We start from the raw sequence: 21077 nt of genomic DNA, 5'->3' as shown, positions 1-21077 counted from the left end.
GTATATATGTGCTTGTGTCTGTGTGCACGTGTGTGTATGTGTGTGTATGTGGGCACACACACACGCACACAAACAAACACACACACACACACACGCATATTACTCATGTGTTAACACACATATGTGCAAAAACTTGTTAATACATATATGTGCAAAAACATACTCTCAAACATACGCACAAATATAATGAAAACGCATGTCCCCAATACACAAATACAAATACACACACACACATACACACACACAAATCCTCCTGACTGTCAGTGCCTGCAGAGAGCTATTTCACCGTCTCTGTCAAGGCTAATTAACAACCTAGACATACAATTTAGAAATTCTGCAATTAACCTCCTAAAATATTGTTGGTGGATGCTAATTGTTATGCCAGTTGCCATAAAGGCTCATTTGCATAACTTATGTGCAAAAAACAATTACAGGCTGCTGTTCTCTCTCAAGCTCATAGAAAACAATCGCTACAATAGGGCAATGAAAACAAGAAGTCAAGGTGTGTGTACGTGTGTGTGTGTGTGTGTGTGTGTGTGTGTGTGTGTGGGTGTGGGTGTGTGTGTGTGTGTGTGTGTGTGTGAGTGTGTGTTTGTGTGTGTGTGTACGTGTGTGTGTGTGTTTGTGTGTGTGTGTGTGTGTGTGTGTGTGTGTGAGTGAGTGAGTGTCTGTGTGAGTGTGTGTGTGTGTGTGTGTGTGTGTGTGAGTGTGTGTGTGTGTGTGTGTGTGTGTGTGTGTGTGTGTGTGTGTGTGTCTGTGTGCGTGTGTGTGTGTGTGTGTGTGCATTTACATGCCGATAAAGCGGGTATGGAGGCAGTGGCAGTAGATTAGAGTACAGTAGAATTATGTGAGATAATGTACAACAGCAGAAAGCCTTTCTAACAGCACGGTAGACTCGTACTACACAGAAATCAGGGTGTGTGTGTGTGTGTGTGTGTGTGTGTGTGTCTGTGTGTGTTTGTGCAGCAGAAAGCCTTTCTTACAGCACGGCAAACTCATACCACACAATACACTACAGCATTTTGTTTTATTTTCCTTTCTCTTCTCCTTTCCATTTCTCAGTCTATCCCTCTCTTCCCTTATCTCTCTCCCGTGGCCCATCTTGTCCTCATTCTGCCTTCTCTCTCTCTCTCTCTCTCTCTCTCTCACTCTCTCTCCCTCTCTCTTTCTTTTAATCCCTCTTTTTCTTTTTCTCTGTTTCCCTCTCTCTTTCAATCCCTCTCTCTCTCTCCCTTTCAATCCCTCTCTTTTTCAGTCTCTCAATAGAGATGGCAGGCAGGGATTTGGGGTCTACAGGTAGCCCTGTCATCCCCCCATCCCTGAGCGGACGAGAGGAGAGGAGCGAGGGAGACAAGAGAAGAGGGGAGGGGAGGGCAGTGCCTTTGAGATGGTCAGGCCTCCAGCTGAGGCAGTGCCATTCTGCTGTGGGCTATCTTGTCAGCACAGACCCACGCTAGGGGCACACACACACACACACACACACACACACACACACACACACACCAAACACAGGCATAGCCATTGTCTCCCCATTGAATGCCTTTCTATACTGATGGCCCTGCATGCATTTACTGAGGCCTTTAAAACTGATCTCACACTGCTGTGTGTGTGTGTGTGTGTGTGTGTGCGTGTGTGTGTGTGCTCGCTAGGGAATGAGGCGATCTTCACAAATATTTACTCCCCTGCTGTAGTGATGGGGAGGGAACAGACTGTCACTGTGTGAGCGTGGAGCTTCTAAACACACACACATACACACACACACACTCACACACACACACTGTGTGACCGTGAAGCTTCCTTAGCGGTGCGCTTAGTGAGCTCCAACATTGTCACTTTTAGCCTTTGCATTTTGAGTTGTATAATAACAATTAATAATAACAAATATTATTATTATTATAATAATTCCAAGAAAAGCAATCATAACAAACCAGACTTATTAGTGTGCTTGCCCGAAGGGAAGCACAGTATTGTTATCGTCAAGTTTTCTTTATTAGTGTGCTTGCCCGAAGGGAAGCACAGTATTGTTATCGTCAAGTTTTCTTTATTTATTAGTGTGCTTGCCCGAAGGGAAGCACAGTATTGTTATCGTCAAGTTTTCTTTATTTATTTATTTATTTATTCTCCCCGTTTTTCTTGCAGCTAACTCCTCCTCGCCCGTTTGAGCTAGAGACGCCATTCAAACACCAAAATGTCCGGCCCGATCCGGTGCAGGTTGCTATGACTTTTCGTGGCGATACTCTTTGCCACTCCTTTTTTATCCCTCTTTTTCATCCCCTTTTTCTCTCATTGACTAACATGGGGAAGGTTGAGCCATTGTGACGTCACGCACTCTAGCCAACTGACATTAGATCAGTTGACATAGGAGAAGCTCTCTTAAATGCCAGAAGTGGTTAGATAGAGAGTGCAAAATATTAAAACGAATGTAGTGGCAACAGTTTCAGGTACAGTTTATACACCCGCTCTAACAGTGTTAACCAGTATGTGAGTAACGTGGGTTTTATTAAGGCATAGCGTGTGTAATGTGTAGCTATTTCATTCCGTTTGTTAACCTTTCCGGCTGTCTGTATACCAGCAGCAGAGCGGAGCATTTCACTCCCCTGCAATCTCGGAATGAAATAGCTACACAATACACACGCTATGCTTTAATAAAATTCACGTTTTACGAGACACCAACAGAGGCACAACCGACAAGTCTGACCATTGAAGATCTTTGACGTTCGGTCTGAAACTTCATCCAGCCATCCAGGTTAATCCAAGTTGTTATGGAGAACGACAGTTGCATCAATCATATTTCATTAAAACTTCACACTTCTTACATTGGACATATCCACCAGCCTAATTAGAATCTGCATTGTCTACTGAGCAGAAAATTCTCCATACAGTAGATTTCCCTTCGTTTAGTATCATTTTAAACTTTCCAGATGACTGTATTGCCCTCGCTCGTCAAGTGAAACGTGTCCAGAAACAAGGCTCCTTTGACTGGATAGCCAGAGCTAGCATAACTGCCATTGAAATCCAATGGTAATGCTACCTAGCTAGGTATGCTAATTGTCGGTATCCATCGTTAACTCGCTAATCGTTAACCATCATGTCACTGGCTTTAATTTAAGAATGGCATGTTAGTAGTACATTTAGTAGTACATTTAATATCAGTACACTTGATTCATTACTGCTGATGTGTTACTTATATATGTTACTTATTAGCAGCTAGCTACCTAGCTAGCCACTGTGTTCCGATGTGTTTTCAGTTAGCGTTAGCGGCAAGCTAGCTGCTGTAAAAGTTGAGTTGAGCTTCAGTTAAGACGCTGCGTACCGTACTTCATCATCACATTCGATTATTTATTACAAACAAATTCGAATTCAGCTGTAGGCATGAGACCTGTATCTTGGAGACTAATTGCATCCACAATGTAAGTACTGCAAGCTAGACTACTATGCAGTTGACACAACACAGGAGGTCCCTGGGCCTGAGAAGGGAAGGGAATGAGTTTAATGTGGCTATAATATGGAATTTTAAATGTGCCTAAAACTAGACTAAATTGTAATGAGTTTTCGAAAACTAGACTGAAACTAAGAAGGATAACTATGACTAAATGTGACTAAAACTAATATGCATTTTTGTCTTAAGACTGAATCTAAAAATAGCTGCCAAAATGAACACTGAGATAGGGGACCCCTTAATCTGCAATTCATGGTTGCTAGCTCTAATCAGATGTACTACCTAGGCTTATAAGAGAAGACTAACTTTGTATGGCAACGAACACCAATAACTAGAACTAATTTGACAGACTATAAACCAATGTGATACACGTGCTCTCTATCTATACAGTAAAAGTGTTGCTTACGTTTGATACTACACCTACAGACTAACTCTAACTGCATTAAGTCTAACATATAGGCCTATCTTACAATAAACTTTAAGTAAAGCTGGCTATGTAACCGCATTCATTCTAATATTGTTGCAGAGATGTTTCCTTTTACCAAGATAGCAATTTCAACAATTCACTTAGCTCAGTAAGTCAGTATAACGAAACTCTGAGATACCCTCATATGTCTAAACGTCAGTGGAGCCAAAATATAATGGTTGAGCTTGGTTGCTTGCTAAAATATATTGGAAGAAGGCCCCACTACACTGATTGAGTAGATGTAAATACATGTTAATTCATAGGCACTTGTTCTCTCTGTCACAGAGCAAGCACACTCTCGCAGTTCGTTCACGAAACGCATTCTAGTTAGTGTGCTTGCCCGAAGGGAAGCACAGTATTGTTATCGTCAAGTTTTCTTTATTTCTTTCTTTATTTATTTATTCCGTACGTTTTTCTTGCAGCTAACTACTCCTCGCCCGATTGAGCTAGAGACGCCATTCAAACACCAAAACGTCCGGCCCGATCCGGTGCAAGCTGCTATGACTTTTCGTGGCGGTACTCCTTGTCACTCCTTTTTTATTCCATTTTTTCATCCCCCTTTTCTCTCATTGACTAACATGGGGAAGGTTGAGCCATTGTGACGTCACCCGCTCTATCAGTCGTTCTCCATTCAACTGTAGGAATATTAAGAGACACCTTCCAGGGCTCTACAGTGCGAGTATTTCACTCGCATAAATAGGTACGTGCAAACTTGAAAAATAATTTACAAGCACAGTGTGCGAGTGACAGACAGTTGTCAATACGGCGCCAAAAAGTGAAGCATTCCATTGATTTCACATGGAAACAACTGACAGGGTCGCGACTCCAGGGTTTTCGACGGGACCTGCGACGGGACCAACAGCAGCAGCAGCATAATCATCATCTGGATTTACTGACATTTTCGGTATATATAAACACATAATATCAATTGGTAACTGGTGTGTTGTATCCTGTTTATGTCTGATACTTTATAAACATTTATGTTTTACGTTAACTTATTACTACACTAGGCAGCAGTATTGTGAAGTAGAGCTAGAAATGGCTTTGCTAGCTCCCATATTGTAGCTCACACCAGCAACTTCTCAATTTAGGACAGAAAGGAGTTTGGTAAATTAGCTTGTAACTGTCAATGATAACTAGTTATTAGAATATATTAGCCAACGTTAAGTTGACTTCAAAGGGGCAGTCGAGTGTTTAGGTTGTGTCAGCTAGCTTGGAAAGCTAGCTAATAATTTTTGATTGAAGCTTCACGTTAGCCTCTGTAAACGTTTAGCTAGCTAACGTTAGCTAACTATGAGGTATCATATCCCAAGTAACTTGTTGTGACCGATAGCGTGAGTTAACATTAACCCGTGTCCTGGGAGTAATGATTCATGAGAGACCTTGAATCATTAGGTTAACTGAAAAACGTTTGAGGATGTACACACAGCGTAGCTGTTGTAGTGTGCTCAGTTTTCGAAAACTAGACTGAAACTAAGAAGGATAACTATGACTAAATGTGACTAAAACTAATATGCACTGAATCTAAAATAGCTGCTGAATCTAAAATAGCTGCCAAAATGAACACTGAGATGTATTAATTTTGGCAGCTATTTTAGATTCAGTCTTAAGACAAAAATGCATATTAGTTTTAGTCACATTTAGTCATAGTTATCCTTCTTAGTTTCAGAAGAGGTTTTTCATGGTTGCTAGCTCTAATCAGATGTACTATAGGCTTATAAGAGAAGACTAACTTTTTATGCCAACGAACACCAATAACTAGAACTAATTTGACAGACTATAAACCAATGTGATACACGTGCTCTCTAGCTATACAGTAAAAGTGTTGCTTACGTTTGATACTAGACCTACAGTCTAACTCTAACTGCATTAAGTCTAACATATAGGCCTATCTTACAATAAACTTTAAGTAAAGCTGGCTATGTAACCGCATTCATTCCAATATTGTTGCAGAGATGTTTCCTTTTACCAAGATAACAATTTCAACAATTCACTTAGCTCAGTAAGTCAGTATAACGAGACTCTGGAACTATTAGGCTATGACCAAATGTAACACACTAGACCCTTTCACAATAAACAAGCAAACAAACAAACAAAAACAGAACAACAAAGATACCCTCATATGTCTAAACGTCAGTGGAGCCAAAATATAATGGTTGAGCTTGGTTGCTTGCTAAAATATATTGGAAGAAGGCCCCACTACACTGATTGAGTAGATGTAAATACATGTTAATTCATTGGCACTTGTTCTCTCTGTCACAGAGCAAGCACACTCTCGCAGTTCGTTCACGAAACGCATTCTAGTTTATTTATTTATTCTCCCCGTTTTTCTTGCAGCTAACTCCTCCTCGCCCGTTTGAGCTAGAGACGCCATTCAAACACCAAAATGTCCGGCCCGATCCGGTGCAGGTTGCTATGACTTTTCGTGGCGATACTCTTTGCCACTCCTTTTTTATCCCTCTTTTTCATCCCCTTTTTCTCTCATTGACTAACATGGGGAAGGTTGAGCCATTGTGACGTCACGCACTCTAGCCAACTGACATTAGATCAGTTGACATAGGAGAAGCTCTCTTAAATGCCAGAAGTGGTTAGATAGAGAGTGCAAAATATTAAAACGAATGTAGTGGCAACAGTTTCAGGTACAGTTTATACACCCGCTCTAACAGTGTTAACCAGTATGTGAGTAACGTGGGTTTTATTAAGGCATAGCGTGTGTAATGTGTAGCTATTTCATTCCGTTTGTTAACCTTTCCGGCTGTCTGTATACCAGCAGCAGAGCGGAGCATTTCACTCCCCTGCAATCTCGGAATGAAATAGCTACACAATACACACGCTATGCTTTAATAAAATTCACGTTTTACGAGACACCAACAGAGGCACAACCGACAAGTCTGACCATTGAAGATCTTTGACGTTCGGTCTGAAACTTCATCCAGCCATCCAGGTTAATCCAAGTTGTTATGGAGAACGACAGTTGCATCAATCATATTTCATTAAAACTTCACACTTCTTACATTGGACATATCCACCAGCCTAATTAGAATCTGCATTGTCTACTGAGCAGAAAATTCTCCATACAGTAGATTTCCCTTCGTTTAGTATCATTTTAAACTTTCCAGATGACTGTATTGCCCTCGCTCGTCAAGTGAAACGTGTCCAGAAACAAGGCTCCTTTGACTGGATAGCCAGAGCTAGCATAACTGCCATTGAAATCCAATGGTAATGCTACCTAGCTAGGTATGCTAATTGTCGGTATCCATCGTTAACTCGCTAATCGTTAACCATCATGTCACTGGCTTTAATTTAAGAATGGCATGTTAGTAGTACATTTAGTAGTACATTTAATATCAGTACACTTGATTCATTACTGCTGATGTGTTACTTATATATGTTACTTATTAGCAGCTAGCTACCTAGCTAGCCACTGTGTTCCGATGTGTTTTCAGTTAGCGTTAGCGGCAAGCTAGCTGCTGTAAAAGTTGAGTTGAGCTTCAGTTAAGACGCTGCGTACCGTACTTCATCATCACATTCGATTATTTATTACAAACAAATTCGAATTCAGCTGTAGGCATGAGACCTGTATCTTGGAGACTAATTGCATCCACAATGTAAGTACTGCAAGCTAGACTACTATGCAGTTGACACAACACAGGAGGTCCCTGGGCCTGAGAAGGGAAGGGAATGAGTTTAATGTGGCTATAATATGGAATTTTAAATGTGCCTAAAACTAGACTAAATTGTAATGAGTTTTCGAAAACTAGACTGAAACTAAGAAGGATAACTATGACTAAATGTGACTAAAACTAATATGCATTTTTGTCTTAAGACTGAATCTAAAAATAGCTGCCAAAATGAACACTGAGATAGGGGACCCCTTAATCTGCAATTCATGGTTGCTAGCTCTAATCAGATGTACTACCTAGGCTTATAAGAGAAGACTAACTTTGTATGGCAACGAACACCAATAACTAGAACTAATTTGACAGACTATAAACCAATGTGATACACGTGCTCTCTATCTATACAGTAAAAGTGTTGCTTACGTTTGATACTACACCTACAGACTAACTCTAACTGCATTAAGTCTAACATATAGGCCTATCTTACAATAAACTTTAAGTAAAGCTGGCTATGTAACCGCATTCATTCTAATATTGTTGCAGAGATGTTTCCTTTTACCAAGATAGCAATTTCAACAATTCACTTAGCTCAGTAAGTCAGTATAACGAAACTCTGAGATACCCTCATATGTCTAAACGTCAGTGGAGCCAAAATATAATGGTTGAGCTTGGTTGCTTGCTAAAATATATTGGAAGAAGGCCCCACTACACTGATTGAGTAGATGTAAATACATGTTAATTCATAGGCACTTGTTCTCTCTGTCACAGAGCAAGCACACTCTCGCAGTTCGTTCACGAAACGCATTCTAGTTTATTTATTTATTTATTCCGTACGTTTTTCTTGCAGCTAACTACTCCTCGCCCGATTGAGCTAGAGACGCCATTCAAACACCAAAACGTCCGGCCCGATCTGGTGCAAGCTGCTATGACTTTTCGTGGCGGTACCCCATGCCACTCCTTTTTTATCCCTCTTTTTCATCCCCTTTTTTCTCCATAGACTTGCATGGCAGAGGTCTCTGCCGTTATGACGTCATAATAGGGTCATTAAACTGGCTTGCAGCTGTGCTTCTCACTGACACCTCCGCTCGCCAAATCCAAGGAACCGCATTTTCTCTGTCCCTCTCAATTCAACTTTGAAAAAGAATAAGAGGAACCGTATTTCTCTGTCCCTCTCAATTCAACTTTGAGAAAGAATAAGAGTAACTACAGTTTCTAACCTAGCTACCGTATTTCCACTTCGTTAAGGTGAGTTGAATGGCAGCATTTTGTACTGTCAGTGTACTGACTGAAATTTTAATGGTAGCAGCTAACATATAAATTAACGTTACGTTAACGTTGGAGACGCCATTTTCCTTAATTCAAGTTGTGAAGTAAACCTTTGAAGTAATTCATGAATTTAGTTGTGTGGATATAGTGAGCTAAAGCTTGTATTCCCACTACGGTAACGTTAGCTATCCTAGTTGTGTTAAGCAGCTGTAACATCTGAGTACGGGGCTAAAGGCTAACTAACACTACGTAACGGGAGTATCCACTGGCAGTTTCAGCTAGCCGTAACGGGGGATCATTTTCCTTAATTCAAGTTGTTAAGTAAACCTGTGAAGTAATTCATGAATTTAGTTGTGTGGATATAGTGAGCTAAGACTTGTATTCCTACTACGGTAACGTGAGCTATCCTAGCTGTGCGGGGCTATGCAAAAGTTGCTTATACTGAAAGAATGGTTAACTTGTTGTGGCCGATAGCGTGAGTTAACATTAACCCGTGTCCTGGGAGTAATGATTCATGAGAGACCTTGAATCATTAGGTTAACTGAAAAACGTTTGAGGATGTAGCTGTTGTAGTGTGCTCAGTTTTCGAAAACTAGACTGAAACTAAGAAGGATAACTATGACTAAATGTGACTAAAACTAATATGCACTGAATCCAAAATAGCTGCTGAATCTAAAATAGCTGCCAAAATGAACACTGAGATGTATTAATTTTGGCAGCTATTTTAGATTCAGTCTTAAGACAAAAATGCATATTAGTTTTAGTCACATTTAGTCATAGTTATCCTTCTTAGTTTCAGAAGAGGTTTTTCATGGTTGCTAGCTCTAATCAGATGTACTATAGGCTTATAAGAGAAGACTAACTTTTTATGCCAACGAACACCAATAACTAGAACTAATTTGACAGACTATAAACCAATGTGATACACGTGCTCTCTAGCTATACAGTAAAAGTGTTGCTTACGTTTGATACTAGACCTACAGTCTAACTCTAACTGCATTAAGTCTAACATATAGGCCTATCTTACAATAAACTTTAAGTAAAGCTGGCTATGTAACCGCATTCATTCCAATATTGTTGCAGAGATGTTTCCTTTTACCAAGATAGCAATTTCAACAATTCACTTAGCTCAGTAAGTCAGTATAACGAAACTCTGAGATACCCTCATATGTCTAAACGTCAGTGGAGCCAAAATATAATGGTTGAGCTTGGTTGCTTGCTAAAATATATTGGAAGAAGGCCCCACTACACTGATTGAGTAGATGTAAATACATGTTAATTCATAGGCACTTGTTCTCTCTGTCACAGAGCAAGCACACTCTCGCAGTTCGTTCACGAAACGCATTCTAGTTATTATTATTATTAGAAGTAGTTGTAGTAGTAGTAGTAGTAGTAGTAGTGGTAGTAAATAGTGCTGTTATTTGCATCAATGTCCTTTCAATGTCTAGAGAAATGCCTACCCCCTTAATACACCCTCAAATAACATTATTTAAGATACTGCTTAAATCCTGCTTCATATGTGGCTAATTAGAAACTAAACCACTAGCCAAGTCTGACAAACACACACACACACACACACACACACACACACACACACACACACTCAGACTCACTCAAACGGGGAAAGAATAACACAGCAGTAAGGTTTCCAGAAGGCTAAGGGTCACAGACCATGATCAATGGTACTGGGACCCTCTGCTGTGCGTGTGGGTGTGTGTGTGTGCGCGTGTGTGTGAGTCTGTGTGTGTGTGTGTGTGTGTGTGTGTGTGTGTGTGTGTGTGTGTGTGTGTGTGTGTGTGTGTGTGTGTGTGTGTGTGTGTGTGTGTGTGTGTGTGTGTGTGTGTGTTTGTGTGTGTGTGTGTGTGTGTGTGTGTGTGTTTATGTGTGTGTGTGTGTGTTTGTGTGCGTGTCTGTGTGTGTGTGTGTGTGTGTGTGTGGCATCTCCATTCCTGCACTCAGAGTAAGCTTGTCTTCCTTCTTCCCCTCTTTTCCTCTCCTCTCTATTCTCCTCTCCTTTCCTCCTTTCCTCTTTTCCTCTCCTCTCCACTCTCCTTTCCTCTTTGTCTCTTCTCCTCTCCTCTCTCCTCTCCTCTCCTATCCTTTTCTCCTTTCCTCTTTTCCTCTCCTCTCCACTCTCCTTTCCTCTTTGTCTCTTCTCCTCTCCTCTCTCCTCTCCTCTCCTTTTCTCCTTTCCTCTTTTCCTCTCCTCTCCACTCTCCTTTCCTCTTTCGTCTCTTCTCCTCTCACCTCATCCCTCCTCCTCCTCCCACGTCTGTGCTTGAGTAGCCAGAGGAAAAGAGCCAGTCGGACGGCTGCAGCAGCCCAGCGAAGGGCAGGAGGGGTCGGGGAGGCGTACGAGAGACGGAGAGGGGGGAATGGAGACCACAACCGCTCTGAGAGAGAATGAGAGAGCAGGAGGGAGCACTCACCAGAGAGTCAGAATGAGAGAGATTAAGAGAGAGAAAGAGTGTGTTGGAGACAGAGAAGGAGGGGAAGATAGAGAGAGAGTGAGAGAGAGAGAGAGAGAGAGAGAGAGAGAGGTTTTCTCCCTGGCCCACTGTGGTGGAGGTGCCTGTAATACTTTTCTGTAATCTCCTCCTATTGATTAAAGCTCACATCAAAGAGGAGTCCTGCAGTCCTGCCTCTCTCTCTCTCCCTGCTCACAAATGCCATATGGAGCTAATCTTTCACCTGTGTTATTCTTCCCTCCGCCTCTCTCTCTCTTCTGTCTCCTCCAGTCTCTCTCTTGTACTCTCTCTCTCTCTCTTTTGCTCCCTCCCTCCATCTCTCTCTCTCTCTTCTTCTCTCTTGTTCCTCTCAGAGAACTGAGACGAGAGAAAATAAAAACTGAGCAAAAGCTAAACGCGCCACGAAACATCCCCCGCTAACACACTGCCTATCTGACTAGCAGTCAACCTAGTTCAGCTCTATCTCCATTCACACACACACACACACACACACACACACACACACACACACACAGAGACACATAAAACAAGTTTATTTTCTCTTCCTTTTTCTCTCTCAAACGAGATGCACTCACACACACTTGCTGGAGTCGTGGTCTGTGCTCAGGGCAGTGCTGTTCTGGCCATTTTGAGCTGCTGGTGCTGATGGGGGAGCCATTACACACACACACACACACACACACACACACACACACACACACACACTCACACACTCTCACTCACACACAGAGACCCAGAGTCATCACGGCAGACTGACCTCATTACTGGTGTTAATGCCGCTCAGGGGTTTCAGCAGAATCACGCAAAAACAAGCCCGCATAATGACAACCATTAAGTGTCAGCGAAGACCACTGTAGTGTCCTAATTATGATAATAACCCCGTCAGCACAGCTGACACGGACCCCCGGACCCGGCCCGAACCCGCGTCTGGGGCTGCTGCACCGGTTGTAAAAACACTCCACCTCCTCCCCCTGACCCAGAGCCTCGGAGAAAGAAATGTTAAACACGGTTTCCGAGGAGAAGGACTCCGACAGACAAACGAGAGAGAAAAATCATGACAAAGAAAAAAGAAGGAGAGGATGCAAGTGAAAGAGTGGAAAATAAATAAATAAATGTACGCAGCTTCCCTTTCCTTTTCTGCTCCCTTCATTTAAATGCAAAAAAGCTGGAGAGAGAAAAAAAGAAGAAGAAAAAAAACGCGAGAGAGAGAAAAAAACAAACCCCTCCTGCTAAAAGCGTTCGGTGTCCTGACAGGCAAATGACTTCATGCTGCCAGTTAAGCTCATTTCTTGTATAATGCCCCTAATTAGCATATCAAAGTGAATTAATACTTCCAGGGCATTAGCTGTGGGGGGATCGGCTGCGGGCCCACTGCGCTCGCTGGGGAGAGCAAGTGCCAGAAAGGCTCCCAAACAAGCAACACACACACACACACACACACACACACACACACACACACAAGCACACACACACACACACACACACACACACACACACACACACACACACACACACACACACACACACTACAAGCACACAAACAGCTTAGCAGGTCACAGCACCTCCATCCCCACCTAAGCACAGCACAGAATGCCTCCATACACGGCCATGTGCATGCTTGTCTATGCTGCTGTACACACACACACACACACACACACACACACACACGCACACACACATACACACACACACACACACACACACACACACACACACACACATACTACTTTGTGTCATATTTCTTTACACTGCTCTTACAGTCAATATACCTCAGCAAACTGACACACACACACACATTCACACACACACACACACACACACACACACAGATATTCAGCAATGAAACACATGTTATACATGCATGTTAAGTCATATTGGTATTTCACAACAAGTTTCCAGACTAATCTCACAATGCAAGTATTACATTGTATTTTCTTATATTATACAAAAAAACACTGCAATGCAATGAAAAATAAATCTATCACTGGAGGTTATAATTAATAAAGAGCAGTGTTTTTACAAGCCATATATCCACGTTATACACGACTAAAATACAACCATGGCAAATCATCACCAGCACACGTATTTAGTACTATTACGTCTCTCTCTCTCTCTCTCTCTCTCTCTCTCTCTCTCTCTCTCTCTCTCTCTCTCTCTCTCTCTCTCCCTCTCTCACACACACACACACTCACTCACACACACACATACACACACACACACACACAGAGTGACCAGCTGGTGGTGGGGTGGTTAACTCGTGGGGTTAAACAGTGTGCTGATCGTGCCCTCGGCTGGGGTGAGTGGCACTGCACGCTCGCGTGTCGCTTGAGTGGGTCTGACAGAGCGCTGGGGTAAAAGAATTGCCCAGGATGGAGTCTCGGGGGGCAATAAGAGACTTGGTAGAGACCTCCGACACATAGGTCAGGAGGCCTATCAGCCCTGCCAAGAACCCCCCAAAACACCACAGGTTACCTTACCCCTCATTGTAGTGTGTACCCGTCACATTACAATTACATTGCCAAGCAGCGCAGCACACACACAAACACACAAACACACACACACACACACACACACACACACACACACACAGACACACACACACACACTGCACCCCCGACATTACACAGCATTCCAACCTCTCTACATCTCTCACTCTGTCTTCCTCTGGAGTAGATGAACATGCGGAGCGCTGTCTGTTTACATAGTTACAAGGCAAACACTTCAGGAGTGATTTCGCCTTTCCTCCTTCAAGCCTCCATTCCTCCCGTCCAACAACAACAAGCAACATTTCATCTTCAAAGCCTTTTTACTTCCCTTGGATTTATATTAAAGCTCCGAACATCTCCCACTGAATTGGTACATGTCCACACATCCATGCCGATTACCTGAAGCAATTCCTTTTATGATTCCAAGCTAAAAATAGCACTGCGCTGTGGCACGCAACGCCCATATATTATCAAATAAAAGTATAAAACCGCTGCGTATTTAAATCATCTGATTAGTTCAACACGAACTACAATTTGTGTCATTTCAGAAGGAAATGACATTTAATACGTGGTGAAAGAAGGAAGGTGTCAAAGACTCGCGTAGAGTAACGTGTCTATGTTGCTTTTGTCAAATTTTCTTTACCAAAAAACGACATGGTTACCTTCCTTACAAAAGACAATTCAGAAATGTGTGCTTGTGAGCTGTCCATATGAGGGTAGCGCATCCAGTTACACCCAGTTAACACTAAAAGGTCTATATCCCTCGTCCGGGATATTTTTTTTTTTTTCTTAGAGACATAAAAAGAACAACCACGGAACATTGAACCCTTTTCTAATATTATTGCTGGGGCCTTCTAGAATAGAATCATATATTCCATTTGTGCATCAATGTTTTTAGTTAAGCGAAATGTACAAAAACATCAAGGCATGTCAGACAACTTAGAAAAGTCTAAAAGGCCTTGGACCTTAGAGTGTTAAGGACACACACTCACACACTCACACACTCACACATCGCACGGGCCCAAAGCACAAACGCTACACGATCCTCAACAAAGCTAAGTAGAACCTAACACATTAGTACTGTTAAGATATCACAGAGAAATGATCATTCTTTTCTCCTTCGCTCTCTCCTTAAATCTGACAACGTATATGTATGTGTGTTCCTGTGCTTTAGTGTGTGTGTGTGTGAGTGTGTGTGTCTATATGTATGTGTGTTTATGTGCTTAAGTGTGTGTGGGGGTGGGTGTGTTTGTGAGTGTACAGAAAAAACGCACATACACGCGTATAAAACAAAATGCAAACATTTCCATGAGCTTAGAGAGAGAGACATACATGGAGAGCGCTAATCAAGTGGAGCTATCCTCATCACTGAATAAAGGAAAAGACCACAAAGAAAAGAAACCACCCCTGGGTTGCTCCCTCAGTAAAACAACAACAGAAAACAGAAAATGAGGTGAAGCTGTTTGTGCGTAGAGCTATGTAAAGCAAATCAATGCAAAATCACACACACACACACTACTAACGCACCGGCTCCTCACACATTGGAGAACAAAGTTGCTTAGAAATTACCTTGTTACTGAATGAGCCCCTTGAAAAAAAGGGAAAGAAAAAAAGAGCTTCAAGCAGGCAGCATCAGAGGGATTACTGAAGATTACAACAACTCAACTGGTAAACAAGCTCATTTAAATAATTAGCATACTTAGGGACTCTATTCTTTATGCATATTTAATTAAGGGTTTAATATAATATAGGACATAATTATATTAAATGCAACACAATCGCAGCACTAGAGACACACTCACACACTCTATTGCCAGCATTTTTTTCTTTCTCTATTTTATGACACAAAAAATACAAAAGGAAAATGCCTTTTTATAAATAAATCAGGAGAACTGAAATAAATCATCTGCGCATGAAAGTGACAAAGCTAAATGGAAAACTCTATTATGCAAATAATACGCTCCAACAAACTAACAGAATAATATATTTTAGACATTATAGATCTACCGCAGACATTAACATATCCATACAACATAAAGGAAAAAATCTAGGCCTATTTTCTGAAACAGTTCTCTGTCTACGAGACAAACATTAAACACTAAAATGTCCCCGATACACAACTTACTCTTGCTCCATATAACTAGTGGAGAGGATGAGCCTACGGAACATTTGAGGAGACGGAGGCCTCTGGGTGTCCGTGTCGCACACCTTACCCAGCCACAGGCTCACGATCCTCCCCTAAAGTGCTGTCTCACCTCCCTGCTCAAGATCCTCTCCTAAAGCGCCCCCCTCGCCTTCCTGCTAGCTTCCCACCATACTAAGCCACGGCCCGGCTTCTGCCTGTCCAACACCAGGCCTGTACTGATCATTTTCATCTTTTCAATGCCTTTACCTCTCTCTCTCTCTTTCTCTCTCTCTTTCTTTCTCTTTCTCTCTCTCTCTCTCTCTCTCTCGCGCGTGCACTTCTCTTTCCCTCGAGCCCTCGGTCTCCAGTTCTCTCTTTTCTCTCTCTTTTTCTCGACAGGCATAAAGAATACCTCAACCAGGCCAAGCAGTCAAGCGGGGCCTCTCCAAACACACACACACACACACACACACACACACACACTAGCCCACCCCCTCCTCACGGACGTCTCCTGCGGCCGAGAAGTTCATTAAGTTTTATGATCTAGCCCAAGTCACTGGTGCTGAGGAGGCACACAAAGGCCACAAATCTGGGCAACCTGCGGCTCTGGCCAGACTCCTCCGCGTGCAGGGCTGTCTTCAGCTTACACGCAGACACAGAGCTACATTACATCTGGCTTTATCTGATCGTCAAAAATTACTTCACATCGCAAGATGGCTTTTTGAAGGGCAAGTACAGTCTGCTGTTATCTAAAACATTTCAAAAGACTTAAGGGTTCACATCCTTGATGTTACTGGTATAACTGGCTGGCAATATCTAGTATTCCTTATTTTATTTTATTTTAATTGATATGATGAGTTCAGAGGTGAAATACAGCACTATCCATGACTGACATGAGACAAAGAGAGTGCACAGGCACAGCGCTGTCAGAAACAGCCTAAAATTAGAGTTACATGTTGAGTGTGAAAAACAGTAAGACGGAACAGCCAGTGGTGTACCACACAAACGTGTACCCTAAAAAAAACCTAATAAAGCCATGTCCATTCGAAGCATTGAATCGGACCGGTTGGTGCACAATGTCTAACCCCAGGCAACGTGAAACTGCGTGTCACCAACCACCTCCTGACCTCCACCCACTACACCTGCAATTTGACCACGGAATGATCAGTAACAGTGGAACCAAAGTCGTAGGCCCCCTTTTCCAGCAGAGCAAATAAATATTATTCTTTCAAACCATATCAGCCTGCTTGCGCTGCTACTCGTGTAAAAAGAGTTCCTATCTACTGTAGAGTGGTGGTGGAGACAGAGGCAACGCGTCGCCTGTGTGTGTGCGCTGTCTGTGATGCGAACAAAAAAGACATTAGCCGATTAGACAAGCCTCGACTAAGACCTCATATAAGTCTCTATCGTTTAAAAAAAATACCTATATCTCCGTGATGTTTACAGTGACGTGTGGAAAGATGGTGTATTTAAAAAATACTCTTTCAACATGCTCACCGTTACAGTAGATATGAAGGCTATTGTCTATAATAGCCTTTACATTTGTTGGTTCTCACGTACTGTCACACACACACACACACACACACACACTCGCTCGAAAGTATAACTATATATCCGTGCAAAAAGACTGACAGGCCATGAAATCGATCTGTTTCAAACTGTTTCAGAAAGGAACTGAGACAAGAAGCACAGACATTACCCACATATTGTATGCCGTTCCATTGTGCACTATAACATCAATTCGTCGCATCAAACTTTTACAAAAGAGATCTGCACATATATAATTTCAAACAGAAATTAAACACAATGGAAATTGAAACCAAAAGGTAAGGTTAGCACCGGAGCAGTCTCCGAGGCGCATATTATTTTCCTAGGCTTCTGAAACTACATAATTCACCCCGAGACTTCGATAGCTGCGTGACACAAGTGGTCAGTTAAATGCAAACGATGTGCGTGTGTGAAGGAGTGTACGAGCTGGGAGAAATGTTCTTCCCATATTGTTCTCTTTATTTATAATTTGAACTGTTCGCTTGTGTTTATTAATTATGCACAGCGAATGAATGCAGCATCGTTTTTTAAAGTCCGTAAAGCAGGAACCAGTTTTGACTTATTGAATCATGGTTGCTCGGTGCACAATAACATTGGGGCAATAGCCAATAACTATCCCGTAAATTGGTCAAATGATTAGGCTCAAAGCCATATACAACACAAGGAATCAGCCAATCTACTATACGTGCCTTCCCGTTTGATTGTGTGGTGTGTGAAACATCCTACACGTGCTTTTTAGGTGCAAAATTAGGCATCGCATTAACACAAAATGCAAAGCGGCGCAGGCGAGCTCCAACACACAATGTCCCGCTTTTTGTTTACTGCGGCTTAAGCGCCAGACACGCTGGTGCTGATTCTTGAGGGAGCATCGTGCTTATGGTAAACACGAACCGGCTGTCTACTCCTACCCGACCAATCCAGTCTGTAGGACCGGGAGGTCGACAAGAGAAACAGCCGAGGTGATCTCTTGCTCGTTGCTATAAAAGACCACGGGTATTGCGTTCTGCGTTCATGGTCACGCTTTTAGTGCCAAATCTATCTTTGGTCCAGGCCTGCGTTTAAATTTCAGGCAAAGGAGTGAGTGTAGTGGTCGTGTTCCTTTTCATGATACTGCGATAGCCAGTGCGAGGGGTTATAGCCTACGTAAAGATGGCGGTGTGGGTATACGTTTGGTGGCACAGTGCTGTTGCCTGTCTTGAGCCTCCGTCGGCTCGGTAATTGCGCGGTCTTTGGGGAAGTGCTGTATGCAGGTTTCCGACTTACCTGTTTTCTCTTTAATCTCGCAGAGTACGCTGAACAAGGCTGGCTTCATCCGGTGGCAATTCAGTCCATGTTTCCTGTTTCAGTTTAGGATAAAAACCAAGATAGGTATATAGTCGTCATTTAACCCCCTGTCTGTGCAAAATGTAAACTTTTAAATGATAAATACTAATACATCTCAAGAGAACAGCTGTGTCTTCTATAAAGTGTTTTTTACATTTTAGGTCACACAATTTGGCAAAAATAGGGTGCATTGTGTTTATCAGCAGTGATTAGAAACACCGTAGCGTTGTCTGAAAAGAGTGTACGTAAACTGCTTCAGCATATTTGACACTTGATACGCATGGGTCTACGGGCACAGCTGTCAGAATAATGTCAAATGAGGACCAACTCTGACACCGGACATGTGCTGTTACAGTAGGCCAGTTCAAAGGATAACGCTGGTCTACCTGTGCCCACGTTCAACAGTAGCCTGTCCCCAGTAGAAAGTTTGCCTTTTGTAACTGTTGGTCAATCGTATCAAATTTTGGGGTATTTAAGAAAAAAAATTAAGAATTTTGCAGGGTCATAATTCATCCCCGTGTATGCCAATATAGATAACTAGCATATGTATTGCCAGTTCTGTAATTAAGTAGACTATCTTGCACGATGGCATAAATATAAATGCACAACATGATAGATATTATTAGGTCAATTGTTCTGAAGACGTCGCAGATTATGCAGAATACTATTGGTCCACTGACAATTGAGTCTTGGGGACCAAAACAAAAGTAATTTCTCAACATCAGCTGTCGGGTCATCATTGCTATTTTGCTTAAAATCCAGCCAAAGCGCTGGCGCTTACACACCACAATACAGCCCAAACTGCGCTATTAACTATTAAAGAGGTTAATAATTCATGGAAATGAACCAACTTTGCTTGCGCCTCGTCCAGACTTTGGTCAGTTATCGTCATGATCTGATGCAGAATGTCACCGATGTCTTGTTTTCTTCCGTCTACATCGGTCCCGTCGTGTCCGTGTGGCGGCAGAGTCATGCCTCCCTGCCCCGGGTGGCCAGACAAATTCACGCCGCCGAGACTCTGCATGATCCGGGCTTGCTCGTCCATAGTCAGCCGCAACACAATCAATGCACTTCTACTGTCACTGAAGGCGTAAACACGCGCGGGAAAAGCACATGCAAAGGCAACTTCTCTACAGCATTTGCGGAACGTGAAACCTTTACGGTAAAACTGTATAGCAGTTTAAAAAAAATAAACTGATACACATTGAAAGCCTAGCAATGATGATATTGATGTCGCGTGTCCCAAGAATCACTTTCTCGAACTGCTTCCAGTCCTCCCTCAGTCCCGCAGGTACGAATGTCTTCTTCGAAAATTGAGCAGTTTTCAGTTTTTTTTTCTTTCTTTGATTTTTTAAGTTCAGTATTCAGGTGTCAGGAGCTCGCGGGTGATCGCTGTACGAATCCACATGCCAATTCGTCTTTATTCTAATGTGACGTGTAGGATATGACAAGCAAAGCCCCTTGAAGATGTCTTTAGTTAAAATGAAATCTTCTTGCGCTATTGTTTCCACGTGTAATTCTTCTTGAAAACTTGTTCAAATCCCAATTGTAATGGACAATAGAACAAATATCCACTTCCTATGAGGAAAACAAATGATAACGCAAAATTAATAAATTAACAATTCGAAATTAAAAAAGGGCTACAGAACATTTGAAGTGTGGACAGCTGAAAAATAATGTTGCGGTGAATGATCCTCCAATAAGCAAACACAATCAATTAAATGCTGCGCGTCCACTGTTGGAATGATAAAGGTGACAATAGAAATATAAAATGTTCAAAAAAGTTTTTTAGTGTAAGTGTGGAAAAATAGAAAAACTAATCGCGAAAAATTAATTGCACCCCATAAAGCGATGTGCAAAAATATCTGCCCCCTGAAATTTATGAGGCTGAGTCTCTGACTGCGTACGCTTTATGTTGTTTGATGGCAGCCGTAGTGAGCGATTGACAATGTGCCAATGCTCCTCACTCAGTGCGGACGTGTCAGAGAGAGCGGGAGCTGAGAAAAAAATACAAAATGGAAATAAAAATGCACGCTCCGCCCTGTAGAGGAGGGGTCTAGATTCTTGTCACTTCTCGCTGGAGCGCTGATAACAAAACGCCTTAGCGGTACTAATGATACTGGTGATGATAATAATGAAACAGGAGCGTCTGATCAAAAACACCAAACTTCCAACCAGCCTTTGCCTCATTTAGCTGCAGACGTGCAGCTCGACGTCACATTAAAGAGATAATTTGCAATAAAGCACAGGAAAAAAAAAGCACTGCGCAGCCGGAGTTTTATGTTGTTTCATACAAAACTGATAATGAATTGCTCGGGCTGTTCGCTCCGCAATAG

General features: G+C 42.3%; 1 protein-coding gene across 1 annotated transcript in view; it reads right to left on the bottom strand.

Annotated features, from left to right (window-relative positions):
• pbx3b (pre-B-cell leukemia homeobox 3b) overlaps positions 1–19786 on the bottom strand; it is a gene marked incomplete at its 5' end in the record, with an annotated part of 115859 nt that extends 96073 nt beyond the window's left edge. The window contains 2 exons of the mRNA XM_080852161.1: positions 18682–18755; positions 19593–19786. Of these exons, the coding sequence (XP_080708287.1) occupies positions 18682–18755; positions 19593–19786 (268 nt within the window). The remainder of the gene's footprint in view (positions 1–18681; positions 18756–19592) is intronic.
• Positions 19787–21077: the final 1291 nt, after the last annotated feature.

The sequence above is a fragment of the Sprattus sprattus genome (assembly GCF_963457725.1).
Source record: "Sprattus sprattus genome assembly, chromosome: 15".
In the NCBI taxonomy this organism is placed as follows: domain Eukaryota; kingdom Metazoa; phylum Chordata; class Actinopteri; order Clupeiformes; family Clupeidae; genus Sprattus; species Sprattus sprattus.
Note: the sequence above shows the minus strand (reverse complement) of the source record. Positions and strands in the feature narration are given on the sequence as shown.